This window comes from Daktulosphaira vitifoliae, unplaced genomic scaffold (genome assembly GCF_025091365.1).
Source record: "Daktulosphaira vitifoliae isolate Bord-2020 unplaced genomic scaffold, ASM2509136v1 Scaffold_1, whole genome shotgun sequence".
Classification (NCBI taxonomy): Eukaryota; Metazoa; Arthropoda; class Insecta; order Hemiptera; family Phylloxeridae; genus Daktulosphaira; species Daktulosphaira vitifoliae.
In genome coordinates this window covers 72173111-72198120 of record NW_026099572.1, presented here as the reverse complement: position 1 = coordinate 72198120, position 25010 = coordinate 72173111, and the positions used below count along the sequence as shown (strand labels likewise).

Here is a 25010-nt window from a genome sequence, read left to right as displayed (position 1 = left end):
CTAAAAATAAGTCCAAATATTGAATTATAATATTAATTACTATTATTACTTATATGACTTTGTTAACCTTATAAAAAATAAGAATACATTAGTATAGTATAAACATGAGCTTTCTTTAAAAATTTAGCAAGCAAAAGTTATACATTTTGTTAACATTTAATATTATATCTCACATATACTATAATTAAAAATTTTAGCATATATAAGATATATATATATATATATATATATATATGTTGTTAATTATAATATTAATAATTTGAAAAATCATGATTATGTTTATTCTAATAATCAACAATATAAATATAAACTTAAATACATTATAAATATATAAAATATCAAATGTGTTAAGAAGAAATCGTTCATGCTATCTGAATGTCTTAACTTCAGATGATAAATTGTAATAAATACATAAGAATTTACTACATTTTTATATAACAGCATAATTACTGTTACTTTTTCTGTGACTTTTATGGATACTTATTCTAACATTCTGTAATTTTAAATAAATTTCGAATTTTCTAATAATTTTTAAACTTTGACTTTTAGTAAATATCCTTATTTTTATGTTAAATTAAATTATAATCTAATTATTCGCGTGTCCTAATATACTAAGACCTAATTAAAAAATGTTTCTTCATTTAACTTTTAGATATATTATAAAGTTGTCTTATAATTAAGTTTAATGTTATACAATCAAACGTTTTTATTATTAAAACATTGTTAAATTTTTTTCGTTTTACGTTTAATATTAAATGAGCTCGAAACATTCACTACCATAAAAAATGTTTAATATGGGAAAATAATTTTTTTTTTAAATATAATAATATAAAATAATAATTAAATATAAAAATAATTAATTTTTTATTCAATAAAAATTGTTTTGCGTTATGAGTTGTATTATGTTTAACGTTTATTTATATAACATATGTTTGGTTTTCTGTTTTTCATATTGACAAAACTTATCGTTTTAATGTTATAATCATAACGTTATTCGTAAAGTTTTCTTACCCAGCTAATTTATTCGCCTAGGGATGTTTTTTTCCTTCTGAAACATTCGTGGGCGTAGCAGATAACTTACCAAATTTTCATTCACTTCAGTAAACAGTTAACAATGTATGGAGAACAAACGAACATTAGTTTTATATGCATAAATTATTTGAATTCTATTTTATTGTATAAATAATTAAAAATTTACATTTACAAGGAAAAATTACTTCTATTAATTAAGAATAACTGTACAATGGAATTTACTTTTTTATTCTAATACTTGTTCATATTAAGTTTTTAGTAATTTTTAAAAATACGAAAATATTATTCATTATTCAATATTATACTCTTACTTAATTAAAAATGTCAAAGATAATTCAACATTTTTCTGTATTTCTTACTAAGTTTAAGTAAAAAATTTAATGTACCCGGCTTATTGGAAAAAAACCTTGATTTTTTTATAACTCTAGGGTTTTGACATGTCAAGCGTATGCCATTAGTGATATGCACTTTCCGGGAAAGTACTTTTATGTCTCTGTCACTATTTTCTATCATGCTTACATAAGAATATACTAGACATCAGTGATGTCTGTTGTGGCAGAAGGTGCTATCACACCCCCTGAGATTTTTTGTGACACTAACAAAAAACTGATGTAAAATACAATCTTTGCTACGAAATCTTTTAATATGTGTTTGTGTAGTTTTTTTTAATATAAAATACATTTTGCGGCAGTTGTGACTAACAGAATTCTAAAAACCAACAGTGTAATTTAGGATAGACCAATGGCTTTATACGGTCCATGGACAGGACAATTAAGATTTGTTGTCTATTTCTACGATCATTCTTAATAGTTAGTAGCATTAATGTGTCTAGTAATGGAGATGTTATGTAATAGGTATATTGATTTATATTAATTAGATGTGCAGCAATTGCGTATATAAATTTTTATTTTGGGAGAAAGGCTATCGTTTTTCTAGTTCATAAGGTGTGGAATTGACTCCAGACTTAAACTATTGTCAATCATTTTTGCCTGGGAAATTTATTTGAAAGCATTTCAAAAATAACTTTTCTGGAAAAGTGCCTATTACTGTATATGTCACCCGATTGAAAACGTTATAAAATCAAAATATTTTCTTGTTAACTATCATAAAATTTTTCAATACAATTCGTTGAGTGTTTAAATCTTGAGTAAAATTTCTATTTTATTTAAGTTTAAACAAATCAAGGAACTTATTCTTTAAACAACATTATTAAAAACATTAACATTGATTGTTTGATAACGATGATAATTTCATGTGATATTTCCCTTCATTACAACTATTGTGAAAATTTTTTCAAAATTATCGTACTAATAAGTTTTAACTGAATTTGTCTTTGTAATCATTTGACGTAATTTTGAATAAAATCGAAGTTGAGTAATCGTTTTTGTGTTACAAAATAAAAAAAAAACACGGTAGGATAAATTAAATTCAGCCACGTAACGAAGCTAAAAGTACATACTTTGATATACAATTGATCGTATAACACCACTACAAACGTGCATTGCTTTTAAATAAAAAATTTCATTTTATACTATCCTACAATAAACATTTTATAAAAATAGAACCAACAGTCGTGATTCAGTCAAACAATATCTTGTGTTTCGATTTTTTTACATGTCAAAATAATCAGCGCCATATTTTTGAGAAATAATTTTCCAACTAAACTAAAACGTATTGCGTTGAGGCATTTGGATAATTTATTTTCTTCAATTTGTTATATAATTATTAAACCGAACACTTAAGTGTTTGAAAAAATCACATATACATTTTCTATGATAAATAATTTATCAAGTTTTAAATTATTATAATTGTTTATAGCTCACTTAACAATAAAATGGATTTAACAAAAATATGTTATTGGTTTAAAAGTATATCCATTTTTGAATTCAAGTTAGAAAGGACTCAAGTCATTTTTTCTCATTTATATTCCAAAACTATTATTTCGTAGCGATTTTTAAGTTAAGTACTAAGTTGTCAATATTCATTCGTTAATATTATAGCATTTATATTTAAGTAAGTATAATAAATGTCAATTTAATATTATTAAAGTGGTAAATAAAGCCCTATCTTATGATAACTATTTTTATTGTGTTTTTTATTGAATTAAAAAAAGTAATAATTAATAAAAAAAAATCCAACGCTGTGTGATCGTGCCACAATAAATCATTTTTTAAAAATTGTGAATTTTTTTATTTGACGGCTAATTTTTACTAGTAGAACAATGATGAGATGATTTTTTAGTACGCCTCAATAGTTTTTATTTGATATAGGTTGAAATAGAGTAGACGTTCCAAAACTTTTAAAAAATTGAGTTGAAAAAACTTTATTACTTGTGTTGATTGTCTTTTTGAAACCCTTTATGTACTTTGGTTTATCTTTAAATTATCATATAAAGCGTACTAAAAGAAAGCTTTCTCGTCTCTAGTAAACCCTAATAAAATTTCCTTCAGTGTTTTTAAAAACTGTTCACTTTTAAAATGTATGAAAAAATGATTGAAAATAACATTATTTACTGTAACGTAACTTTGAGATATTTTTTTAAATTTTCAAATTAAGAGTTTTTTGTCAACTTTAGATGACAACGGGTTCAGCTAAATTAGAATCTGGTGTTTTTAACTTATAGATAAAAAAAATTGTTTGGCTTCGTAAGAGCTGAGAATTTTCATGGAAAGATATAAGAAAAAACACAGACCATCAAAAACCAATACCTTTTCAACTTCGCCTTGAAGCTAAAAAAAATCCTGTTGAAGTCTAAAATTTTTTATGAATAATGGTTAAACAAAATATTTCTATTACTTTATTTTTAGTAAAGAAGCCCAAATTATAATTTTGTGTCAAAAATAATTGCATTTACATAATTATTCTATAAGGGGAGAGTTTTCAAAATTTTGATAAGGTATCCTAAATATTTGATGAAATTGATTGAACTAAATCTTAATTTTGATTTAAGTCTATCAGACCTAAAAACTATAATTTGAAACCTTATTATAACTTTGAAATGTAATTTTGTTTATCGCAAAGTAATGTGTGATAAATTATAGTTTAAATATACTTAAAAATATCAATACTTTAACGTTATACTTTATTTAAAATATAAATTTTTACTTTGTTAATGCAATAAATTGATATACAACCTTCAAAAACATACATATTCCTACATATTGGATTAAAGAATTCTAATAAAATATTAAGAGAATGAGGTAATATCATTCTGCACGTGACAGTTGACTAAAGTTATTACATTGAAGATAATGCCAAATATTCAGTTAAAAGTATTAATTGAAATAAACTAGAGTTATTTTTTAATATGTTCACTTTTTAAAAATGATTCTACTGTTTTTGAAATTTATTATTTCATAAGTTAAAAAAAAATTATCATTTTCTCCAAAATAGATCCACCAGTAAGATACTAAGTAGGATATTTTTGATCCCAAGTCGGAAGTGGTACTACCGGGGACCTCATAATAAATTATCTGACAGCTTCTATGAACCGTATCGTAACCGCTAAATAATGTCGTTTAATCAAAAACAACAAATCCCATGGCAATTTTCTAACAGTTATATATGTTCTAATTTCCATAGAAAACAATACAGATCAAGTACAGTATTAGGATTCAACTATATGGGGTTTCGTTCTGGACTCTTGGGATCAACAGAATTTCTTACAAAAAGGTTACAAGTATAAAATATGTTTTCCATTTACTCGAATAAGCTATTGCAAGACAAGTCGGATTTGATTATTAGTAAATTTTATAAATTCGAAAATTACTGAATTATATTTTTTTACTATAAAAATAGATACGCACGTTTAAAGCAGTTTTTAATATTCAATTCTTTTGATATCAGTTATTTTAAAATGCACAAAAGTTAAAATTATNGGATAGATACGCACGTTTAAAGCAGTTTTTAATATTCAATTCTTTTGATATCAGTTATTTTAAAATGCACAAAAGTTAAAATTATTTAATTTTAGTAAATTATTTCAAATCGAAATTGACTGATTGATCAGTTTTGAATTAGTTTCTCATAAGTTGTATGGGCTAGAATAGCAAATGTCCACTTATTATGTGATTTCATTTTGAATTATAGTGGCACATTTGGTACCAGTGGATTTTTATCAGACACTAGAGGCCTGTTGTGTATTTGCATATTCAAAACTTCCTATAATCACTAGTGTAATATTAATCTAATAGGTTGGAAGCAAATTTTCTAGAAAATAATCTAATAACTTTCTAAATTAATTCCCCCTTTTAACTTTGCTAAGTAAAGCTTTTCAATGAGTTTTCAATTGTGATGAATTTCCATTTTACTCTTGTGTTAGCTTAATAACTTATATTTACAGTGTGATTTATTAAGAATACTACCACAATTATTATTTCGATAACTGATGATTTGGTAAAATGTACAATTTCAAATTGTTTTATATTTATGAACTATAGTAAATAATATGTTTTTGATAAGAAAAGTTATTTCTAAGGATAGATTTTGGAGGTAAATTTTTTAAATAGGAATTTATAATTATTTTTTAAATAATTAAATGTTAAATAATTCAGTGTGTTTGTTTAACATATTAAAGCTCATTAGTTGTTAAAAAAATCTTTATCGTCAATTATTTCATTTCTTTAAAATTTTTATATTACAATCATTGTAATATATAACTTTGAAATAAGGTTTAATACAAATACCAATAAATTTTTGTAAATATTTTCACAAATAATTTGTTTGTTACAAGAAAAATATTAAACTAATATTTAATTATATTGAAAATTTAATTTCTTTTGATATATTCATTTATTGCATGGAAATAATTAAATTCAAATTATCATCAAACATTTTATTTTTAATAATTTGTCTTATTTACTTTTCTTCTCTGAAATTACCAATTGAAAATATTATTGAACATTTTCTTTGAATTAAACATTGCTTTCTTTATTTTTTTTTTTATAAACTGTCCAAAAAAAACAGGTAAATAAAACATTAATTTTAAAAGATACACAAATACCAAAAAATGGTAATATGTAATTAACATTTTCATTCAACGTAAATACTAAAGTGATTATTGTCAATAAGAACAAAAAAATAAGTTTTTATTAAGTAAATGAATTTTAATACAATTAAAATGAAATGTTTGCAAGAATAAGTTGCATAAAAAAAAAGTTGATAACGTAACAAAATGAATAACAAATAAATAATAAATCAAAATAATAGACACGTAATATTGAAATTATAAATATGAAACTGGGTTTTGCTCTCGTGGAACTTGCATTATAACAGTCCGACTCGCCATACATTTTAATCCGTTGCAGAAAAGGATTCGAGTTACCATCATAAACCTGCTGTACTAAATAATGATGGCCGTTGTGAGTAACCGCGTCATTATTATCAGCCATTTGACAATGATGAGCTAGAAAACATTTGAATATTTAATAACCCTATAATTAAAAAAATTTTATTTCTATTTTCTTACTTACAAAGCTAAGGTATTTTGTATTTAAAAAATTTTACTTACTAGGATTATAAAACATTTTTCTTATTTTAATTTTTTGGACCTCCGATGTCTCAGACTTTTTTCTTTTGAAGTCTAAGAGTTTATTTTGACCTGATATAGTTTCTAACGATGCGGCATTGGGACTCACTGTACGATTGCTTTAAAGTAAACAAATTTATGTTATAAACATTCAAAAATATGTATTATTGTTTGAATTAATTTTTAATTGCTATACAAATATATTACGATTCCTGTCCTTAGTTTTTCCTAAATACTATACATAACAATGACTATTGTATTTATCCGAAGAAAAATATTGATGAAATAAATTTTATATATTGAAATAACGTTTTCTTTCTTAGTCATTTTGTTTTATTTTTTATCAAGCTCCGACTCTAAAAATTTGTGTTAGAAGATACATTCATATCTGTAATATAATCATAGTTTGTTTAAATTTTAGTGAGAATTCTATAGTTTTGAATTTCACATACTAAAGTTTTATTACATGTGAAGTAACTATTCTGTGATTTTTAATTTTGTAAGTAATTTTGTTTACTCAGTTTAAGAAAGATAACAATAAAATTATTTTTGACGTCTTGGTTTCTCGGCCATTATTTTACTTATAGTTTTAAAAAAGCTTTCTTGGACTTCAATAATTTCATTTGATGCAAGATTTTCTTCTTGGTTTTTTGATATATTTATATTTCTCAAATTATTTTCTTGGTTGAAATTCTTTTGAATACCTTTTACGCGATTCTTTTTCATGATCTGAGGAGGGATACTAGTGTATTTTTTATTTCTCGTTTCTAAAATGTTCAAACGTTTAACAACAGATTTCTTATAATTTTTTGACACTATAAGCAAATAAAAATTAAATTAATAATTGTAAAATTGTTTAAATCTCTAAAAAAGCTTTCTTTGACGTCAAGCAATAAATCGCCACAAATAAAATATCTTTAAGATGTGCCACTTATTAATGGAATGCAGCGATTCACTTCGTTAGAGTAGCGTACCGTTTAGATTAATAAAGAATTATGATAATAATTTCTAAGCTAAATAGAATTTAACTGTGTAAATATAGTTGAATATTTGAAATTGATGAGAAAATATAAGAATCGTCGAATGCAAAAACCAACTGAAAGAATTGACAGAATTATATTATAAACTAACTCGTATTTAACAAAAATTGTAAAAGTTTTCACTGTTTCAATGGATACAATAATTTGTATTTTAAACCAGCGTGGTCTTTTTGTTACAAATAAACTTAATAACTATTATAATGATATATTAAAGAAAAAAATAATGGATGTTATTGTGCCTTTCATATAGCCATGTGTATAAAAATGTCAGCATATATGATATATTGATGACTTTTTTGTTCAAAATCAGCTTAAAATGATTAGAAATATTTGTCAATTCAATAATGTTATTATTGTCTCTGAATTTTCAAATTTTTAAATACGCTTTTATTAATACAAGTTTTAATAGCAAATTTATAAAATAACTTACAAAAATTGCCCTGCCTTTCGCAAATTTTGAGTCTAAGTTTATATTCTGTGCAATGACTCTAATCACTGTTAAAACGCTATTCGATGTCAGACTATACATAGAGATAGACATGATAGTTTTTAATTTTAAGCAGCCAGAACTATGCTATGGATTAATATTCAAAAAACCAAAAAGCACAGTGGCGACGTGGTATTGTTGGATCCACTATAGATGATATTTGACAGTGATTAAAATCACTATCATAAAAAACGCTTCGATGCAAATCTGTAGATAGATTTAATTTAAAAAAAATTAGTGGATTATTCCAAAAGCTACATGATCTCCTATTTTCTTATTTATATTCTGATTACAAGTTTTATGATTTATAAGAAATTGTAAGAAATTAAGAAATTGTAAGAAATTAAGAAATTGTTTAATTATTTTAAAAGCAAAATTAACTTCTATTTTTATCATTATTCTTAATTAGTCGTTGATTTATAAGTATAATTTATGAATAAATATCTATTAAAGCAATTCAACGTAGTATGCAATTGAAATTGATAATTATCAATTATAATTTAGTGTTGTAATTTTTTCGGAGAATTTATATAAAATTATAAAGCAGTTATTACTTTTATGGCAAACGTGTATAAAAATTAAAGGACTTGACACAGAACTTTTTAAATAAAAATTTGTTGTTAATTATGAATAAATATTCTGCAAACAATTTTCAAAAGGAGTAAAAAATAATACTTTTATTATTCCATTATTCGTGCTAATTTCAAATCAGCAATTATATGTTTTTCATCACCAATAAATTTTGATATTATTATTAATTAATTAAAAATTTAGGATATAACTATAAGGAAAATAGTTTTAGAAAAATGATTTATTACGATGAAAAAATAATTAAAAATATCAAACATTGTTTTTAAATTATTACAGATTTTGATTTTCAATATTTTAAAAATAATCAGTGCAAAATATCATTTTTATCCTTTTTTTTTGGTATTTTAAAGTTGATTTTTTGAAAGTTTATAATAAAAAAAGTTGAATTTGTTACCATAACATTAAGTTCAACTTAAGCTTGAAATTTACATTAATAAATAGAAAATTTTTTAAGAATAAAAATATAATATTGTTAAGATTAATATGTAGTCAGAAAATTGAATAATTATTTATTGTAAATTTATCAGAAAAGTTCAATATTTTTTTCTCATTTTTATTGTAATGGATCACTTAAATAGAAATCATAGAAATCATTTCTTAGTAACTTTCGTTGATTTGAAATATTCAGAACATAATTAATTTTTTTGTTAAATTAAGGTGAAAATAACAATCTTTTTTTTTTTAGAAATATTACATTAGCTTTAATTTAAGACATATATAAAAGTGTCAGTATTTCCAGAACACTTTCAAAAGTTAATTTTTTGTGAAAAAGTTGTCATTTTGAATTCTCCCCTGTGGGCAGGTAAATGGTCAAATTTATACAAAATGATAGGTAATTATCTCATGTATCATTAAAAAAAAATTATATTGTTTTGGTCTTTTTTAAAAAAGTTATGGCATTAAAAGTTAAAAATATAAAAAATAATTTTTTTACAAAAATCGAATTTTTTTAATTTACTTTGAAGTCCGTTTTCACCATGTAAATAAAATAAAGTCTGAATTTTTTTTTTCATATTAAAGTATATCACATAAGCTTTAATTTAAAATGTATATTAAAGTGTCAGTATTTCAGGAACACTTTCAAAAATTAAGTTGAAAAAGTTCTACTTCCTATATACATTTTTAAGTTTTGAGCCCTTCCTGTATAAAAGGAAATGGTTCGATTTAAAAAAAAAATATGCCGAATNATACATCCATAAAAGGAAATGGTTCGATTTAAAAAAAAAATATGCCGAATGAAATATTTAAATAGTAATATTAATGAAAAAATTGTAATGATTTATACTTTTAAAAAAAAGTTTTACCAGTTTTAAGTAAAAATAATTTAACAAATATCGAAAATTAGCTTTTTTAAATTTGTCATTTTTTTTAGATTTTTCCCATTTACGGGGAACAAGGGAATTTTTTTCAATTTTTGAGGGTAATGTCTTCGATTAGATACGATATGTGATCTTTAGACGTATCATTGAAAGAAATCGATTCGGCGAGAACTCAGAAAGAGCGGTAACAGACACAAGAAAAAATAAATAAATAAAAAAATAATAGATACATCATAATAAAATTAATATCTTCTCAGCTTCGCATCGAAGCTTATAATGAATATTTAAACACAAATTATACCAAAGTTTAAACTAAAACACGTTTTTTTTTAAATTTTTTTATAAAAACTGTTTTTAATCACTCATTATGATTATAATTATAACTGAAATAAGAAGATGAGAAATTTATATTGTACATTATAATATCTACAGATTTGTTTATACAATATATATTTTTTATAACACGAATTCATTGGAAAAAACTGTCGAATATTTTTTTCAATGTAATTTAAGACGCTATATAATTGTAGGTAATAAAAAAAGGCATCATACTCAGCCAAAATTATTGGGTTTTTTTTTATTATGTTCTGGACTGCTAAATACAGATTTAATGTAAATTTTGGCTGTTTAGTCATAAAACGCCGATTCTTTTGGCAAGCGAAAAAAGCCAGAATGTTCCTGATCATAATGACATAGGTTCACAAGTACTTTTATTAAAAATCTATATAAGAAAGCAGCTAGATTGGTTTATATTTTTCGATAAAAAAATTATAGAAAATATTGTGAGGAGTTTTTTTTTTTTACTAAAGCTACTGGTCTAGTCGATGCCTTTAGTAGCTGTGGTTATAACGTTATGACATATGTATTTTATTATTTATATTCATGAAAATAAGTTATTTGCATTTATATCTATAGGTTATAGATTCCTACAATTAAGTTTAGAATGGTAGATAACTAAAAGATAATAAGACAGAAGGACAATTTTTTTTAAGTTTTAAGTAGGCTCAAAATTAAGTTTCTGAGTGGTAAAATCGACTTTGGTCATCTTAATAACCAAAACTTTTATGTAAAAACTCCTTTTTACTCTCACGGTTTGATGAAAATATAATGGATTAGGTGCTAATGGTCCTAAATCAATACTTTCATTGTTATTTTAAATGTACAAAATAACCACAGCGGTATGTTTAATAATATGTTTAGAATGGCTAGAATAATCTAAACTAATGTGGTACTAAAGCTTAAAGTGAAGGTGATTGCAAAAGAACTTAGCTCCCTATCTCTAGCGTCAGTTAACAGGCATTCCCTTTGAGATTTATCCGAAATGTATATAATTGAATAGATTGATGGATTGCTCTAAATGGTAAATGGGTTATAGTATCCTCTGCGTTATTTTGACACTTTAAGACCTTAAGTAACTCGTAAAAGAATGTTAACGTTTAAAGACGGTATAAATCAAATTTCATTTAAGATTTGCATACTTTTTAAATTTTGGAAAATTTTTTTTAATAATTAAAGAAATTGTATAAAACATTTGTATTACGTATTTTTTTTATATTTCGTAGAATAATCATTTTACATAAAATTTAATCACTATATTATCTTGAGATCAAAAAATCGCCATAATTAAATTTTATTTTTTACGTAACTTAAACATTTATGTAATAAAAAATGTATATGGAGATTCAGTAAGTAAGGAAACAGATCAGTAGTACAAAACAATGATAAAAATAAATATCAGTTTCTATACTTACTGAAAAATCTAAATATATTTTTGCATATTTGACAATAATAGTTTCGCATATTTACTAACCAGTAGTATTACTATTAGATACTGGAGACATGAGTACGATTCCCGGTGCTTGATATATTTTGTAAAACAAATTATATCTTCTAATATTTTGTAACACTATTATTTGAATCATCCTATTGAATAATATTAATGGGCACTTAAATATTGTTTACGAGGGCTACAGTGGTACCTCAAGGCAATCGAATATACAATCGCATACACAAGTCCTTTTAATGTCCTAATTTTAGATTTTTATACCTAATTGTTATGAAATATCGGTTTAATATATTGAAAATCGATAATCATTTGGTGTGATAGCTCATGAATTCCTGATTCGAATTTACTATCTTATAAATTTTAAATTAAGTCATACGGAAGAGTAGTAATTTAGATTATTTTCAAAAAATGTATTTCATAAGAAGATCCTTAGGAAATGGAAAGAGATTCAGCTCCTTATGTGTAAAAGATACAACTGTTATAAATACCCTTCCACATGAAAAATTCTAAGAATGTCACTTTGTTAAGTACATTTTTAAATATTAGACCAATTTGATTGGATTTTAGTAAAATTTATATGTTGAAAAGTTAAACAAATATTTAGTTAGCAAATAAGCATGGAATCAAATACCTCAACATCTTTTTTAAGTATTCGTCAACATTTTGTGAAATGTACTTCTATATTTTACCTCTTAATTTACAACTGTACACTTAAACCCTTAATGTGGTAAGTGTTTTTAATTAATCTACTCAGTCAAATTAATGGTTTCATGATATAAGATTTAGGTTATCTGCCTTTTTGGATTAATGCAAGTAAGCAACTCAGTCAAAGTCTTGATACTATAATTATGTTTTAATAACAAAATTAATATCTAGATGAATTTAAGAGCTTAAAGTATGGATTGTGTATATTAATTTGGGTATAACTTACGCTCAATCTTAGTAACATATTATGTAAAACTTCTATCTTGATAATTTTATCGAAAGCTTAATGTAATTTATTTTTATCTCTTTATAATATATCATGAGTTGAAGTGTTTTTTTTTAATATCAAACATAATTTTATTTTTCGAAAGTCTAAATAATTTCAAACATGAATAATTTTTTTTTTTTTTGTTAACAAATATGACTATACTTTTCGTATGGTCCGCTTAAGAATCTTTTACTGACAAAAAAATATATAACTTTCAGAACATTTTTTTATGTTACTACGGATTTAAATAAAAATATTATATTTCTCTAATTGTGTATCTATGGCGATTCTTTTAAAATTAAAATAATTTTTAATATAAAAATAAATTGATCATTTCAGTCCTATATTTAAAAATAATTTTTTTTTCTTAATTTCCATTGAAATGGACATTGGGACTCAAAATAATAACAAATCTAAACATTTTTTTGTTGGAAAATCTTTATTCACTTGTTTTTTCCCTGTTTAATATTATTATAAAAAATAAATTCACTTTATAGTAACATAAGATTATTTAAAATTAATGTTATATTAAAAATATTTATTTATTATACTGGACTTTTTGTTTTATAGCTGTTTACCATCGATTATAATGACAAATAAATCCCAAATATTATTCGTAGTTGTCATTTAGAAATGTAAAGTGCACTTTATATTTTTGTTGTTACTACTAACAACCACCATATTTTAAACATTCTATTATCAATACTATGNTGTTTTTTCCCTGTTTAATATTATTATAAAAAATAAATTCACTTTATAGTAACATAAGATTATTTAAAATTAATGTTATATTAAAAATATTTATTTATTATACTGGACTTTTTGTTTTATAGCTGTTTACCATCGATTATAATGACAAATAAATCCCAAATATTATTCGTAGTTGTCATTTAGAAATGTAAAGTGCACTTTATATTTTTGTTGTTACTACTAACAACCACCATATTTTAAACATTCTATTATCAATACTATGTAAAAAACTTCAGTAATTTCAAAATGTAAAAGCTATCATTTTTTCTTTTTTTATTCAATGTTAACTTGCAAAATAATTATAATCAAATGTGTACAAAACAACATTCTATAACATAATATGGAAAAATTATATGCCTATCACAATTTATTATTATATAAATGAATGATAATAATTGTGTCCATTGCATTGGACGTGGGGACGATTTTTAGAGTTGTCGATTTTAATGGAAAAAATATTGTTTACGAACATTTTTATTTATAATACCTAGAAACAAAGAAATTTTTTTTGAATAAATGTTAAGGAATCGTAAATTTCATTTATATTCCTTGCTCCTTATTTTTAAAAGAGGAGTTCCTAGCTTTGTTTCTACAAACATATTTTGTTCTAGGAATCTGTTCTATTTGGAACAAATTCCTTGCCAGATCTTTTAGCTTCGATGCTAAGCTGAGAAGGTATTTTCTATTTAACTAACTAAGAGCATAAGTTTATGTGTATTTAAATTTTTTTAGGACAGCAAGTAATATAATTTCTTAATAAATAGCATTCATCTTTGTGTTTCAAGCTAAAATTATTTTTTTTAACAACAAAAATATATATTTAAAAACATTTTTTTTGTAGATTAAAATTTATATACTACCAAATTATTTTTTAGCTTCGATGCGAAGCTGAGAAGGTATTGGTTTTACTATAATATGTTTTTTTTTTGTCTGTTACCACTTTTTTTCAGCACTCACCGAACCGATTTTTTTCAACGATACGTCAAAAGATCACAAATCGTATCTAGTCAAAGACATTACCCTTAAAAATTGAAAAATTTTCCCTCGTTCCCCGTAAATGAGGGAAGTATCTAAAAAAATTACAAATTTAAAAATCGCTAATTTTCGAAATTTTTTCAATTTTTTTTACTTAAAATTACTATAACTTTTTTAAAAATAACCGAATCAATATAACTTTTTTTTATACATTTGTCTTCACGGTGAAAATGGCTACCAAATGCTATTTTTGTGTGAAAATTTTCGATTTTATGTTTTACATTTTTTACTTCAAAATGCTATAACTTTTTAAAAAATGTAAGGATCAATACAATGTTTTCATGAGAAGTAGTATTTATGTACATCTTTCATTCGACATACTATAACTTCATGAGGATATTAATAAGGAAATAGAAGATCATGTAGCCTTTGGAATAATCCACTAATTTTTTAAAATTAAACACTATCTAAAGATTTGCATCGAAGTGTTTTTTATGTTAGTGATTTTAATCACAGTCAGATATCATTATACTTGATCCAACTATGCCACATCACCACTGTGCCGCGACCCCCTGTGCTGGGTTTTTTGTATCCACTTCTATATTCAATGAAACTTTCAAAATATTTGAAAAATAATTACTTAACCAAATAAGATAATTAAAAATTTATTTTAAAATTAAATTTGTTGATACACCAAATATATAAGCAAACCTTATTTTATTAGTATTAAATAACTTAAACAAATAAATTAGTAAGTAGAAAAAAAAATCAATCAAATAATTCATAATAATTAAATATTATTTGTCATATAATTTAACAATAAAAATATCTCAAACTTATTCTCATTTTGAGTAAAATGTGTTATTTCCTTATTTTGTTTAGTAGTTTGAAAATAAAATCTATTAATTAATATGTATTACACGGAACATCACTCATCTTTTGTAATTGGCGAAAAATTTCTTGTGTGTATTCATTTTGCTATAAAAAAAATTAATTAATTTTTATAAAACTAATAGGCAAGTTTTAATTTAAATACTTGTGTTAAAAGAAAATGTTTGGTAGTTTCAAAGCTTTGCATGATAATTTGAACATCTTCTTCAAGTTGTTTTCTTTGTAAAGAGCATCTACTTATTTCATTTTCTAACAACTTAATGCTTTCATAATGATTATTTTTATATTTTATTTTTTCCTCTAGTTCCCTACAAAAATATTAATAAACAAATAGAATATATGTTGATTTTAAAGAAAACGAGTATAGTTATTTTTGTAAAGAAGAGAGTAAACCTACCCATTTTTCATTGTAGCTGTTTTTATGTATGTTTTATTATTTACTACTACATTTCTTTTAAAATAATAATGATTTCGAGAATTTTTTTTTTGATTTATTTAAGTTTCTTGTATAAGAATACCATTTTTTTTTGTGGCAACATAAATATTTAACTAGCTCATATTCAATTTTTGAACTCAAGAGTTATGAATATTTTTATACCTGGTGGATAGAGTAGCATGACCAAGTGTTATAATAATAAAAATAATTTAACCCATTTCTCCACTTTAGTCTACATTTAAAACGTATGTAGCTTCCAAAATACTGATTTAAGTTGCTATTTTCATAGTTGGATAATTTTGTAACATTTTTTTAGGTATGCAATAATCAAAAAAAAAAAAAGATACTCTAATAAGGAATAGACTTAAAAAATATTAGATAACATAAATCACAATTTTTTTTTATACAAAGAAAAATCTAGTGATCAATAATAAAATAATAACTCATTATAGTCTTATGTATTATTGAAATAAAAACTTTTTATTGATTTTTGCAGTTAAAAAAAAATTTAACTCATAAAAACCATTTTTAAAATTAAGAGTTATAGTAATAAATAATGTAATAATTTAAATTACTCTCCTTAAAAGTGTTTAATCTAGGATTTATTCATTTTATTTCTTGGAAGATAGTATTTATATATAGAATGATATTTATAATATTTTCAGAATTACATAGAAATTTAGTAATTTTTCTCTTAAATTTGTAAAGATTTTAACATTCAAAAATTTTAAAAAAACTCTTAAATCTTAAATCTATTTCAAATTGAGTTTTTTTAATATAAACGTAAATATAAAGTGATCTAATTAAAAAATTACTTTTGAAAAGAAAAAAAATATATATATATTTTAGCTTTGATGAGAAGGTATTAATTTTACCATGAGATGATTATTTTTTTTTTGTGTCTGTCACTATTTTTTCTCAGCTCTCACTGGACCAATTTTCTCAATGATACGTTGAAAGATCACAAATTGTATCAAAATAAAGACATCAACTTCAAAATATAAAAATTTTTCAGTCGTTCCCCTTAAATAGTGAAAATCCCCCCCCCCCCAAAAAAACAATTTTTAAAATCGGTAAATTTCAACATTTTTTAAACTTTTTTTTCTAAACATTGCCATAACTTATTGAATAATGAACACAGAGGGGATTCATAAAAACAATTTTTATACACAAGTTTAACTTTTTCAACTTAATTTTTGAAAGTGTTTCGGAAATATTGATATTTTTATTTAATCTTAAATTAATGGTTATGTAATTTACTATACTATGAAAAAAAAAATTTGAACTATAGTTATCATATTCAAAAATATGCTATTTTGTTTTAAAATTATTGGTATTGTATTTTAATTTATTTTAATATACCTTATAATAAGATTTACTGATTTTTATGAATATTATATAAAACTAATTATTATAAAATATAAAGTTAAACTTATTTGAGTTATTTCTTTTAAGTCGAACACATTAATAAAAACATTTAAATTAGCTTAAATTGCCAATTTTATCAAACAAACGAATGCGACAAATGTATACCGATTCAGTAAAAATCATTGTCTGTGGCAATTATNAAATGTATTCAGTAAAAATCATTGTCTGTGGCAATTATTTTTTTGCAATTTTTCCTTAATTCTTTCCGAGTTAGAATTTTGCTTTTGAATAATCCTTCAACTTCTTAAAATTAAACACTAACTACAGATTTGCATTGAAGCGTTTCTTAGTAGCCAAACTATATTTCTGAATATTTTACTTCCTTATAAAATAAAACAAATATAATACTCTTATGGTATATTAATTTTTTAAAAAACTAATAAATATTTAGAATACTTATCCTCAATAAAAAAATAAAATTAAAATTAAAGCTTCATAATTTAGTCTAGATTTGTAGATATAATTTTTTATCTTTTTATCAATCCTAATGTTGTATTAAAAATATATGAATAATTAAAATAAAATAATGAAAGAAAAAGAATTAATGTGAAACATTTAAATTTAACATACTTTTCTAATAAATCGTATTTGGATTTCATGGCATTTCTTTCAAATTCCATATCTTTTAGAATATTTGTTATTTTATTATTAATATTAGCACGTTCATGTTCTGCAAAGTCTATTTTTTCTTTTAAATCTTCAGACAATTCCAGTGATTCGCTTTTTTCTTGAAGCATAGTTTCAATTTCCTGATTTATTTTTCTATAATAAAATAATTTTTTGAAATTAAACTTCTTTAAAGAGGGTCCAAAAAAATCATTGAAGAGGTGGCCCACTTAGCTTTCACAAGTTAGGGATTTAAAGATGGTTCTTAGCTAGACAAATGATGAATTGGACGGGTATTATGGTCGACTTATACCAAAGACCAGATACCACTAATGAGAAAATCACGAGAAAAGTCTTGTTGGCACCCTGGGGATCAAACCTAGGACCCCATACACCAAAACATGTTTCTATCCATTAGGCTAGGCTAACCCTTAAATTTATTTATATAAACAAATAATTAAAAATATATAATATAAATAAATGTAATAGCTATACAATTAATTAATAAAATAAATAAATGTAAATAAAAATAAATGTTTAAGAAAATTCCTGGTTGATAATTATTTTTTTGGACCAGTACTTTGGATGTTAATGCTATTTTTATATTTAGGTGGGATGGAGANTTGGACCAGTACTTTGGATGTTAATGCTATTTTTATATTTAGGTGGGATGGAGAGTATGGCCAGGAAATGACTAGTGATAAAAATAGCAGCATCTATTCCTCGCCACCATTCATTGCTTTCAATTGTAAATAACTTATGAAATACTGGTCCCAAAATTGTTATTGATCATTTGTTTTCTTAATTAATTTTTTTAATCAATCACCATGTATATACTTTTATTAATAATAATAAGCAATAAAGTATATTTTATATTACAATTGAATACTGTATTCTCAAGATTAAAAAAAAATGTTATTTAAAAGGCATTAAATAATTTAATTTAAAATAATTTTATTGTGCATAAAAATTTTTTAGAGAACCACAATAGATGCAATTTTTACACAATATATTCAAAATATCCAATCAAAAAGTTACTAAAATTATTTCATTTATCATAAGACCATTATATCTTTCGTGGCAATAGAATAAGAATAAATAATTAATAATAAATTAAATTAATTTCTATAGGGAAAAAATTTTTTAGGTGTATATTTTTATTTCATTCCAATGAAATCCCAATATTAGTTGAATGATTCTGAAAGAAGTTTTGCTTCATCTGCGCATACTCGTAACACACACTGTTTTTTTTTTTAAATATATATATATATGTTTTGAGTAAAAATTATATTTAATATAATATTGATATATAAATATTAATGTCATAAAAAGACAATTTATATCCAAAAATATACTTACAGAAGTCTATCATTTTTTTCAGTGATATCTGTTAATAAACGTAATCTTTTTTCTTGAGCAGATAATTCTTGTTCTAAAGTAATTACTGTTTGTTTTTTAGCACTAACTTGACCCATCATAGCAGTTTTTTTTTCAGTTACTTCATTTTTCATTCTTTTTAACCTCTCAAGATCAGCTTTAAGAAGATCAGGCGCTTCTACTATTTGATTTCTCAATGAATTTATATCTCTTATTATCTTGATAAAACAAAAACAAGTTTGCTATTTATATAACTCAAATATAATTAAAAACAATTTTTAGTAAAATTACATTATCTCTTTGTTCACTTAATAAGGAACATTGTTTTTCAACAGATTCTTGTTCCTGTTTTACTTTATCTAATTCCTTTAATATTTCTTCTTTACTTTTTTGGATATCCATTAATTCAATTCTAGCATTTTTTCCTTCGTCAGCAACCTGCAAATAAATTTTTTAGATTTAACTTTTATAAAAAATGTTTATAATTTACTGATAACTATAGTTTTTCATAATTTAATTGCTATATCTTACAGATTTTATTTCAGTTCCTCGTTGTTTACGATGTAATGACTTCTGGTTTATTGTTTCTTTAAGATTATCTTTTTGTTTTCTCAAATTATCAATTTTTTCTTTCATGTTTCTAACAGCTTTCATTTGGGCATCAGCTTCACTAATTTTTTCATCACTGTATTTGATAAAATTGATCATAGTTTGCAATAGACGATAAGTTCTTTTTGGACCTGAAATGTAGTAAAATAATAAAATTTAATATTTGTAAAATATTTTTATTTATATAGAATCAATAAAAAAATAAATAATTTAAAGTAAAAGTAAAATTAAACAGTTTTATAATTCATGAACTAAAATTTAATTTTATAAAAAAACTATTTTAAAGATCTGTTGAATTATATCATTATGTATGATAGTAATTAACTATTATCAGTTGAATTTAATATGCGAAAATGTAAAATTATTGTTATATGTCCCATACTACAAAAGATCCTAAAATTTCTCACTTGGATCACAAATGTCATTCAAACCAAAATCATCAATTCCTAATTTTGAATATATGTATCGCAAAGCTATACACATATTTAAAATAGGTACTGTTTCACCATACATTTCATTATATGTAAGATTTTGAGTAACTTGAATCTACCATTAAAAAAAATATCAATAAATTACTAATAAAATATTATTATTCAATTTTAAATAAAACATTCATTTGTAAATTGGTTAACTCTGTTATACCTCTGTTAAATTGTTAACATCACAGAAAAATTCACTGAATACATCCGTGTAAAAATTTGTAACAAAAGTTTGTGATGGTTCTTGTAAATCTTTCATTGAAGCTTTAAACTGTGGCATGTATTGCTCAAGTTCTTTAATCAAATTATTATATTCAGCATACATATTAGATTTAACATTCATATTTTTTCCTATAATTGTTCGATTTGGTTCCCACGTCATATTTTTCTGTGTATTTTAACTAGAAGAAATATTTTTTTTTTAAATAAATTTAAATTTATTTAAAGAATTGTTAATTTAATACAATAAATAATATATTATCAATAATTTGAAATGAACAACAGACATACTAGTTGATAAGAGTTTTTTCCGTTAAAAATGATCAGTGTAGTAAACAAAATAATTTACCTTTGTTCCAACAATTATAGATAGTACAGTGCAAGGACTTCATCCAACTACATAATTAAAAAAAATAAGTTTTAAAAAGTTTTTGCATAAAACAATAATCAATCTTGATTCAATATTAAAAAGGAAATATAATTTTTATAGTATAGGGTACTGGTGATTATTTTTAATAATTTTTATATTGGTGTATTCATAATTTCTTATTTATTTTAATAGGAAAAAAATAGGGGAATAGGACTAGAGCTCTAAATCATTACAAAATAAATCTATATATTCATGTTTCATTTTATTTTTGCTAGTGTAGTATACAAATTTGCTGACATGTCGCTATAATAAGCAAGCACATTTCTCGTTAAAAGTCAATTATTATAGCATAAGAAATCTAATGTAAATTTATTTATTTTAAAGAAAAGATACTTAGTATTTCATATTTAATTACTAAAAATACAAAAGAAATCCGATTTTACGAATTTTGACAACATATATTTTATGTTTCTCGACAGTACTTATAAATATTTTACTAATATTAAAGATTAATACGATTTCAATGATATTAGATATTTAACTGTCCTAATTTGGTCCATTTGACAGTATTAAAGAACACAATTGCTCAAAATCGTATATTGTTCTTAAATAATATCTTATCGTTTTAGTATTATAAAAAACAAAAACAATTGTATACTTTTAAAATTATTACTTTATATACATCCTTTATAGAAAATATTTGTAAAAAATATTTTTTGTTTGAAATTCATATTGTGATAATAATACAAAGTTTTGTTTAGTTTAGAGTGAAAGAGAGAATAATACATTAGTTTACATAACGTATAAGTTTATATGACTGTCATATATAATACCATAATTCTTTTAGAAAAAGTTATGGCATACATTTTTTATATACATAATAAATTATAATTACTAACAACATATTATACTTTTGTTTTTCATTTTAGCAATAAATACTTACACGTGGAATCAGACAAGTCACACGAAAAGTTTCTCAGATGATATACTCGCAGTAACTTATGAAGATGGTAAATGGAGTAAGCCTTATTATGATTGTGGAGGTGGAAATATATGGATGCTCACATACACAGTTCCTTTTTTCGATTTTAAAAACGGAAGATACTTTTTTAAGTGAGTATTTTGTGAATATTTTATTTTATTAATTAATTTGAAATGTTTGCAAAAGTTGTTTCTAGTAGTTAAATAATTTTAAATATAGTTTACCTTATATATTTGTTTTAATTAGGATAAAAAAAAAATTGTTTAATGGTTTTTTGAGATTAATGTTATACAATATTTGTGTTTCTTTAAATGTGTATAAATTTAATTTTCTAGTAAGTCTAATATATATCTATTAGCACACTTACACTTTATAGCAGTAACATACTTTTTTGATTTTTGTATAATTACAACATTTTTATTATTTAAATCGTGAAAGTATAATATAGAAAGATATGTGACCAGGCGTTATTCTTAATATAAAGTATTGAATCTCCAGATTTAATATTAACTTAATTTTGAAGTTTAAGAAAAGAAAATGTTTGTAATTTGATTTTAGTTGAGATTTGCTTCTAATAATCTCTCACTAAGAAAAGTATAATTACACTTAACTAAGTAGAAGTAAAATGTTTGGCCTAGTCGAAATTATCACTGGATTTTTATTCATCATCCAGATGTTACAAATAAGTTAAATTATTTACTTTGTTATCTAATAAAACTTAATTGAAAAAAACGTACTTTTAAAATAAGCCAAAAGAAAATATAGAAAAATGTCATCCCTATTGTTTATTTAATTGCTACGAAAAAGTTAAATTATAATTGTATCACTAAAAACGGACTTGAAAAAAGACAAGGATTATTATTTTCTAATGAGATTTTTGCCTTCCTGATAAATCTTTTGGAAAAGTTGAAAATAATCAGTAAACATTTAATATCAACAAATATTATTTAATTCTCTTTTTATCTGCTAAATAGATATATAGAGTGAACACTCTATATATCTATTTACTTACTGAACAGTAAGTAAGGAAACGGGTTTCTATTGTTCTCATTGTTTATAATAATTTACCTGTTTCCTTACTTACTGAACACTTTGTATATTAAAAACCAAAAATATATACTTAAGTCCGAAAATTTTTTTGACAGCATACTGAAGGTAATACATTGACTCATTGGCTTTAATTTTTTTTAATTAAACATAATTTATTAAAACTTTACACATGTTTTAGCCTCAGATGTTTTTTTAAAATTATTTTTTATAGTTATATAGCATATATAGCTAAGCTATGACTTAGTTGAAGAATTATAAAGTTAATTACTATTAATATTTAAAAAATAAATTTTCCTTTCAATCCAAATATTTTAATTACTTGCAACGTAGAAATTATTTTTTAGAATCGTTTTCTCTTTGGTTTTTTTAGGATAAAAAAAAAGTCGAGAAATGTGTATAATATAATAATATAATTTAGATATAAGGTATAAATTTATAAACTATATATTATATGCATTGACTTAATTTTTTTAGATAGTAATCTATATATTTAATGACGTTGAAATATAATTTATGAATATTTTAATTATTAGTAATTCCTTAGTCGTGCTTTTCCCCCGTCTGTGCATAATGACTTTTTTTTTTTCGCCGTGATGTGATATACACTTGAAAATTATATTATACATTAATTGTACATAATTATATATAAATCGTTGCTATAATGGTACAAAAGGTATTATAGACCAATAATTTTTTTCTTAAGTAAAATATTTTCTTAAGTATAATCTAATTAAATATGTATTTTATACAAAAAATGTTATAAAAAAAAAATAGTTTATATCCTTATAAGTAAGTAGTGGTGGTCAATAGGATGGGGATTAAAGGGGTAAATCTTTTTACTCCATTGACATATCCTTTTTGACAATTTATATTTTATATATTGGAAACTTTATACATGATAATTCAATTTAAAAGTTATTAAGCAGAATCAATATGGAAAAATTATTAATCCTAAATATTTAGAAGATTAAATTTTAAGTTTGGGTTATTATTTATTTGGTACATTAAATGAGGTACTATTCTAACTGGGTACATAATAAATGTATATTATATGTTTAAAATAGAAGAAAAAATGACATTTATGGATATCTAATAATCTTTAAGGACATCTTGATATAGTAATACAAATAAAAAGCTCTTGGTATTGGGGCACAGTTCCCATGACGATATTTATCATAAAGGTTTTTCATCCCCCCCTTGGAATAGTCATTCGATCACCGCTGAGTATAAATTGAATTGTATGAATTTAATTAATATTTCGATTGATTGATGAAAGAATGTTTAAATATGCAATAATTCAATGGACAATTCTGAGAATTATCTTTATCCTGCAAGTGATTCAGTGATTCACAATAATAGACTCACTCTGTATAATCAGGAAGCAAAGTTGAATTTTTTATAGATGAAAGCTATAAAATTGACAATAAATATAGTCGACATGACTATAGGTCAAAATGGTGATATTATGAGTATGAAACAAATTATACTCACTGCACAGCGCAAAACCTTATTAATGAATTGAGTAGCTATAAATGATTTGTTTTCCCGAATTATTAATATTTGTTAAATAATCCTTTTATCCTTAAATATAAAACATCACTGATCAAATAATATTTATAATAGGATTAATTATATTTAAATGTCCTTTATTATACTGTATAATAATTTATATTGCAATAAACAGTTTGATATTAATTTAATTTTGTCCAGCTTCGAACTTACTCTAAGTCCACGTAAAATTTTCAGTCTTTTGACAAAAAAAAATTAACATGAAATTATATTTTAATCCCCATTGTATATTTCATAGTTGGCGTGAACTTAAAATGGTTGTGTAAATGTATTTTTAAAATGATTTTTTAGAGGCACGAGTGGCATTGATATAGATTTAAGAAGAGTGGATATCGATCAATGTAGTTTACCTGAAAGAAGTACAAAATTAAATATATTTGCTTCATCAAATAAATGTAAAAATGAAACAACACAAGTAAGTGTAAATTTATAATTTTTAATTATAATCTATTTAATGTTTGATAATTATCAAACATTAAATAGATTTTAAATTCTTAAGTTTGTTTCAATATAA

General features: G+C 23.2%; 2 protein-coding genes across 6 annotated transcripts in view; one reads left to right on the top strand and one right to left on the bottom strand.

The window, feature by feature from the left end:
- LOC126895500 (probable G-protein coupled receptor CG31760) overlaps positions 1-25010 on the top strand; it is an 86802-nt gene that overhangs the window by 46896 nt on the left and 14896 nt on the right. For all 5 annotated transcript variants that reach the window (XM_050667437.1, XM_050667441.1, XM_050667438.1 and 2 more), the window contains 2 exons: positions 21825-22008; positions 24788-24911. In XM_050667437.1, coding sequence (XP_050523394.1) covers positions 21825-22008; positions 24788-24911 — 308 coding nt within the window. The remainder of the gene's footprint in view (positions 1-21824; positions 22009-24787; positions 24912-25010) is intronic.
- On the bottom strand, positions 15130-20785 carry LOC126895507 (uncharacterized). The gene is made up of 8 exons (XM_050667451.1): positions 20470-20785; positions 20235-20373; positions 19750-19958; positions 19510-19656; positions 19201-19436; positions 17806-17997; positions 15517-15679; positions 15130-15458 (listed from the first exon to the last, which is right to left on the bottom strand). Exons 1-8 carry the CDS (start codon positions 20686-20688, stop codon positions 15387-15389), a joined length of 1377 nt encoding a protein of 458 aa, XP_050523408.1. The 5' UTR covers positions 20689-20785; the 3' UTR covers positions 15130-15386.

Coding starts and splice junctions, on each gene's coding strand:
- LOC126895507 (XM_050667451.1), bottom strand. CDS start 20,688: ATGACGTGGGAACCAAATCGAACAATTATAGGAAAAAATATGAATGTT. Junction 19,657..19,749: donor GAGGAACTGAAATAAAATCT/GTAAGATATAGC, acceptor ATTTATTTGCAG/GTTGCTGACGAAGGAAAAAA. Junction 15,680..17,805: donor AAATACGATTTATTAGAAAA/GTATGTTAAATT, acceptor ATATTTTTGTAG/GGAACTAGAGGAAAAAATAA.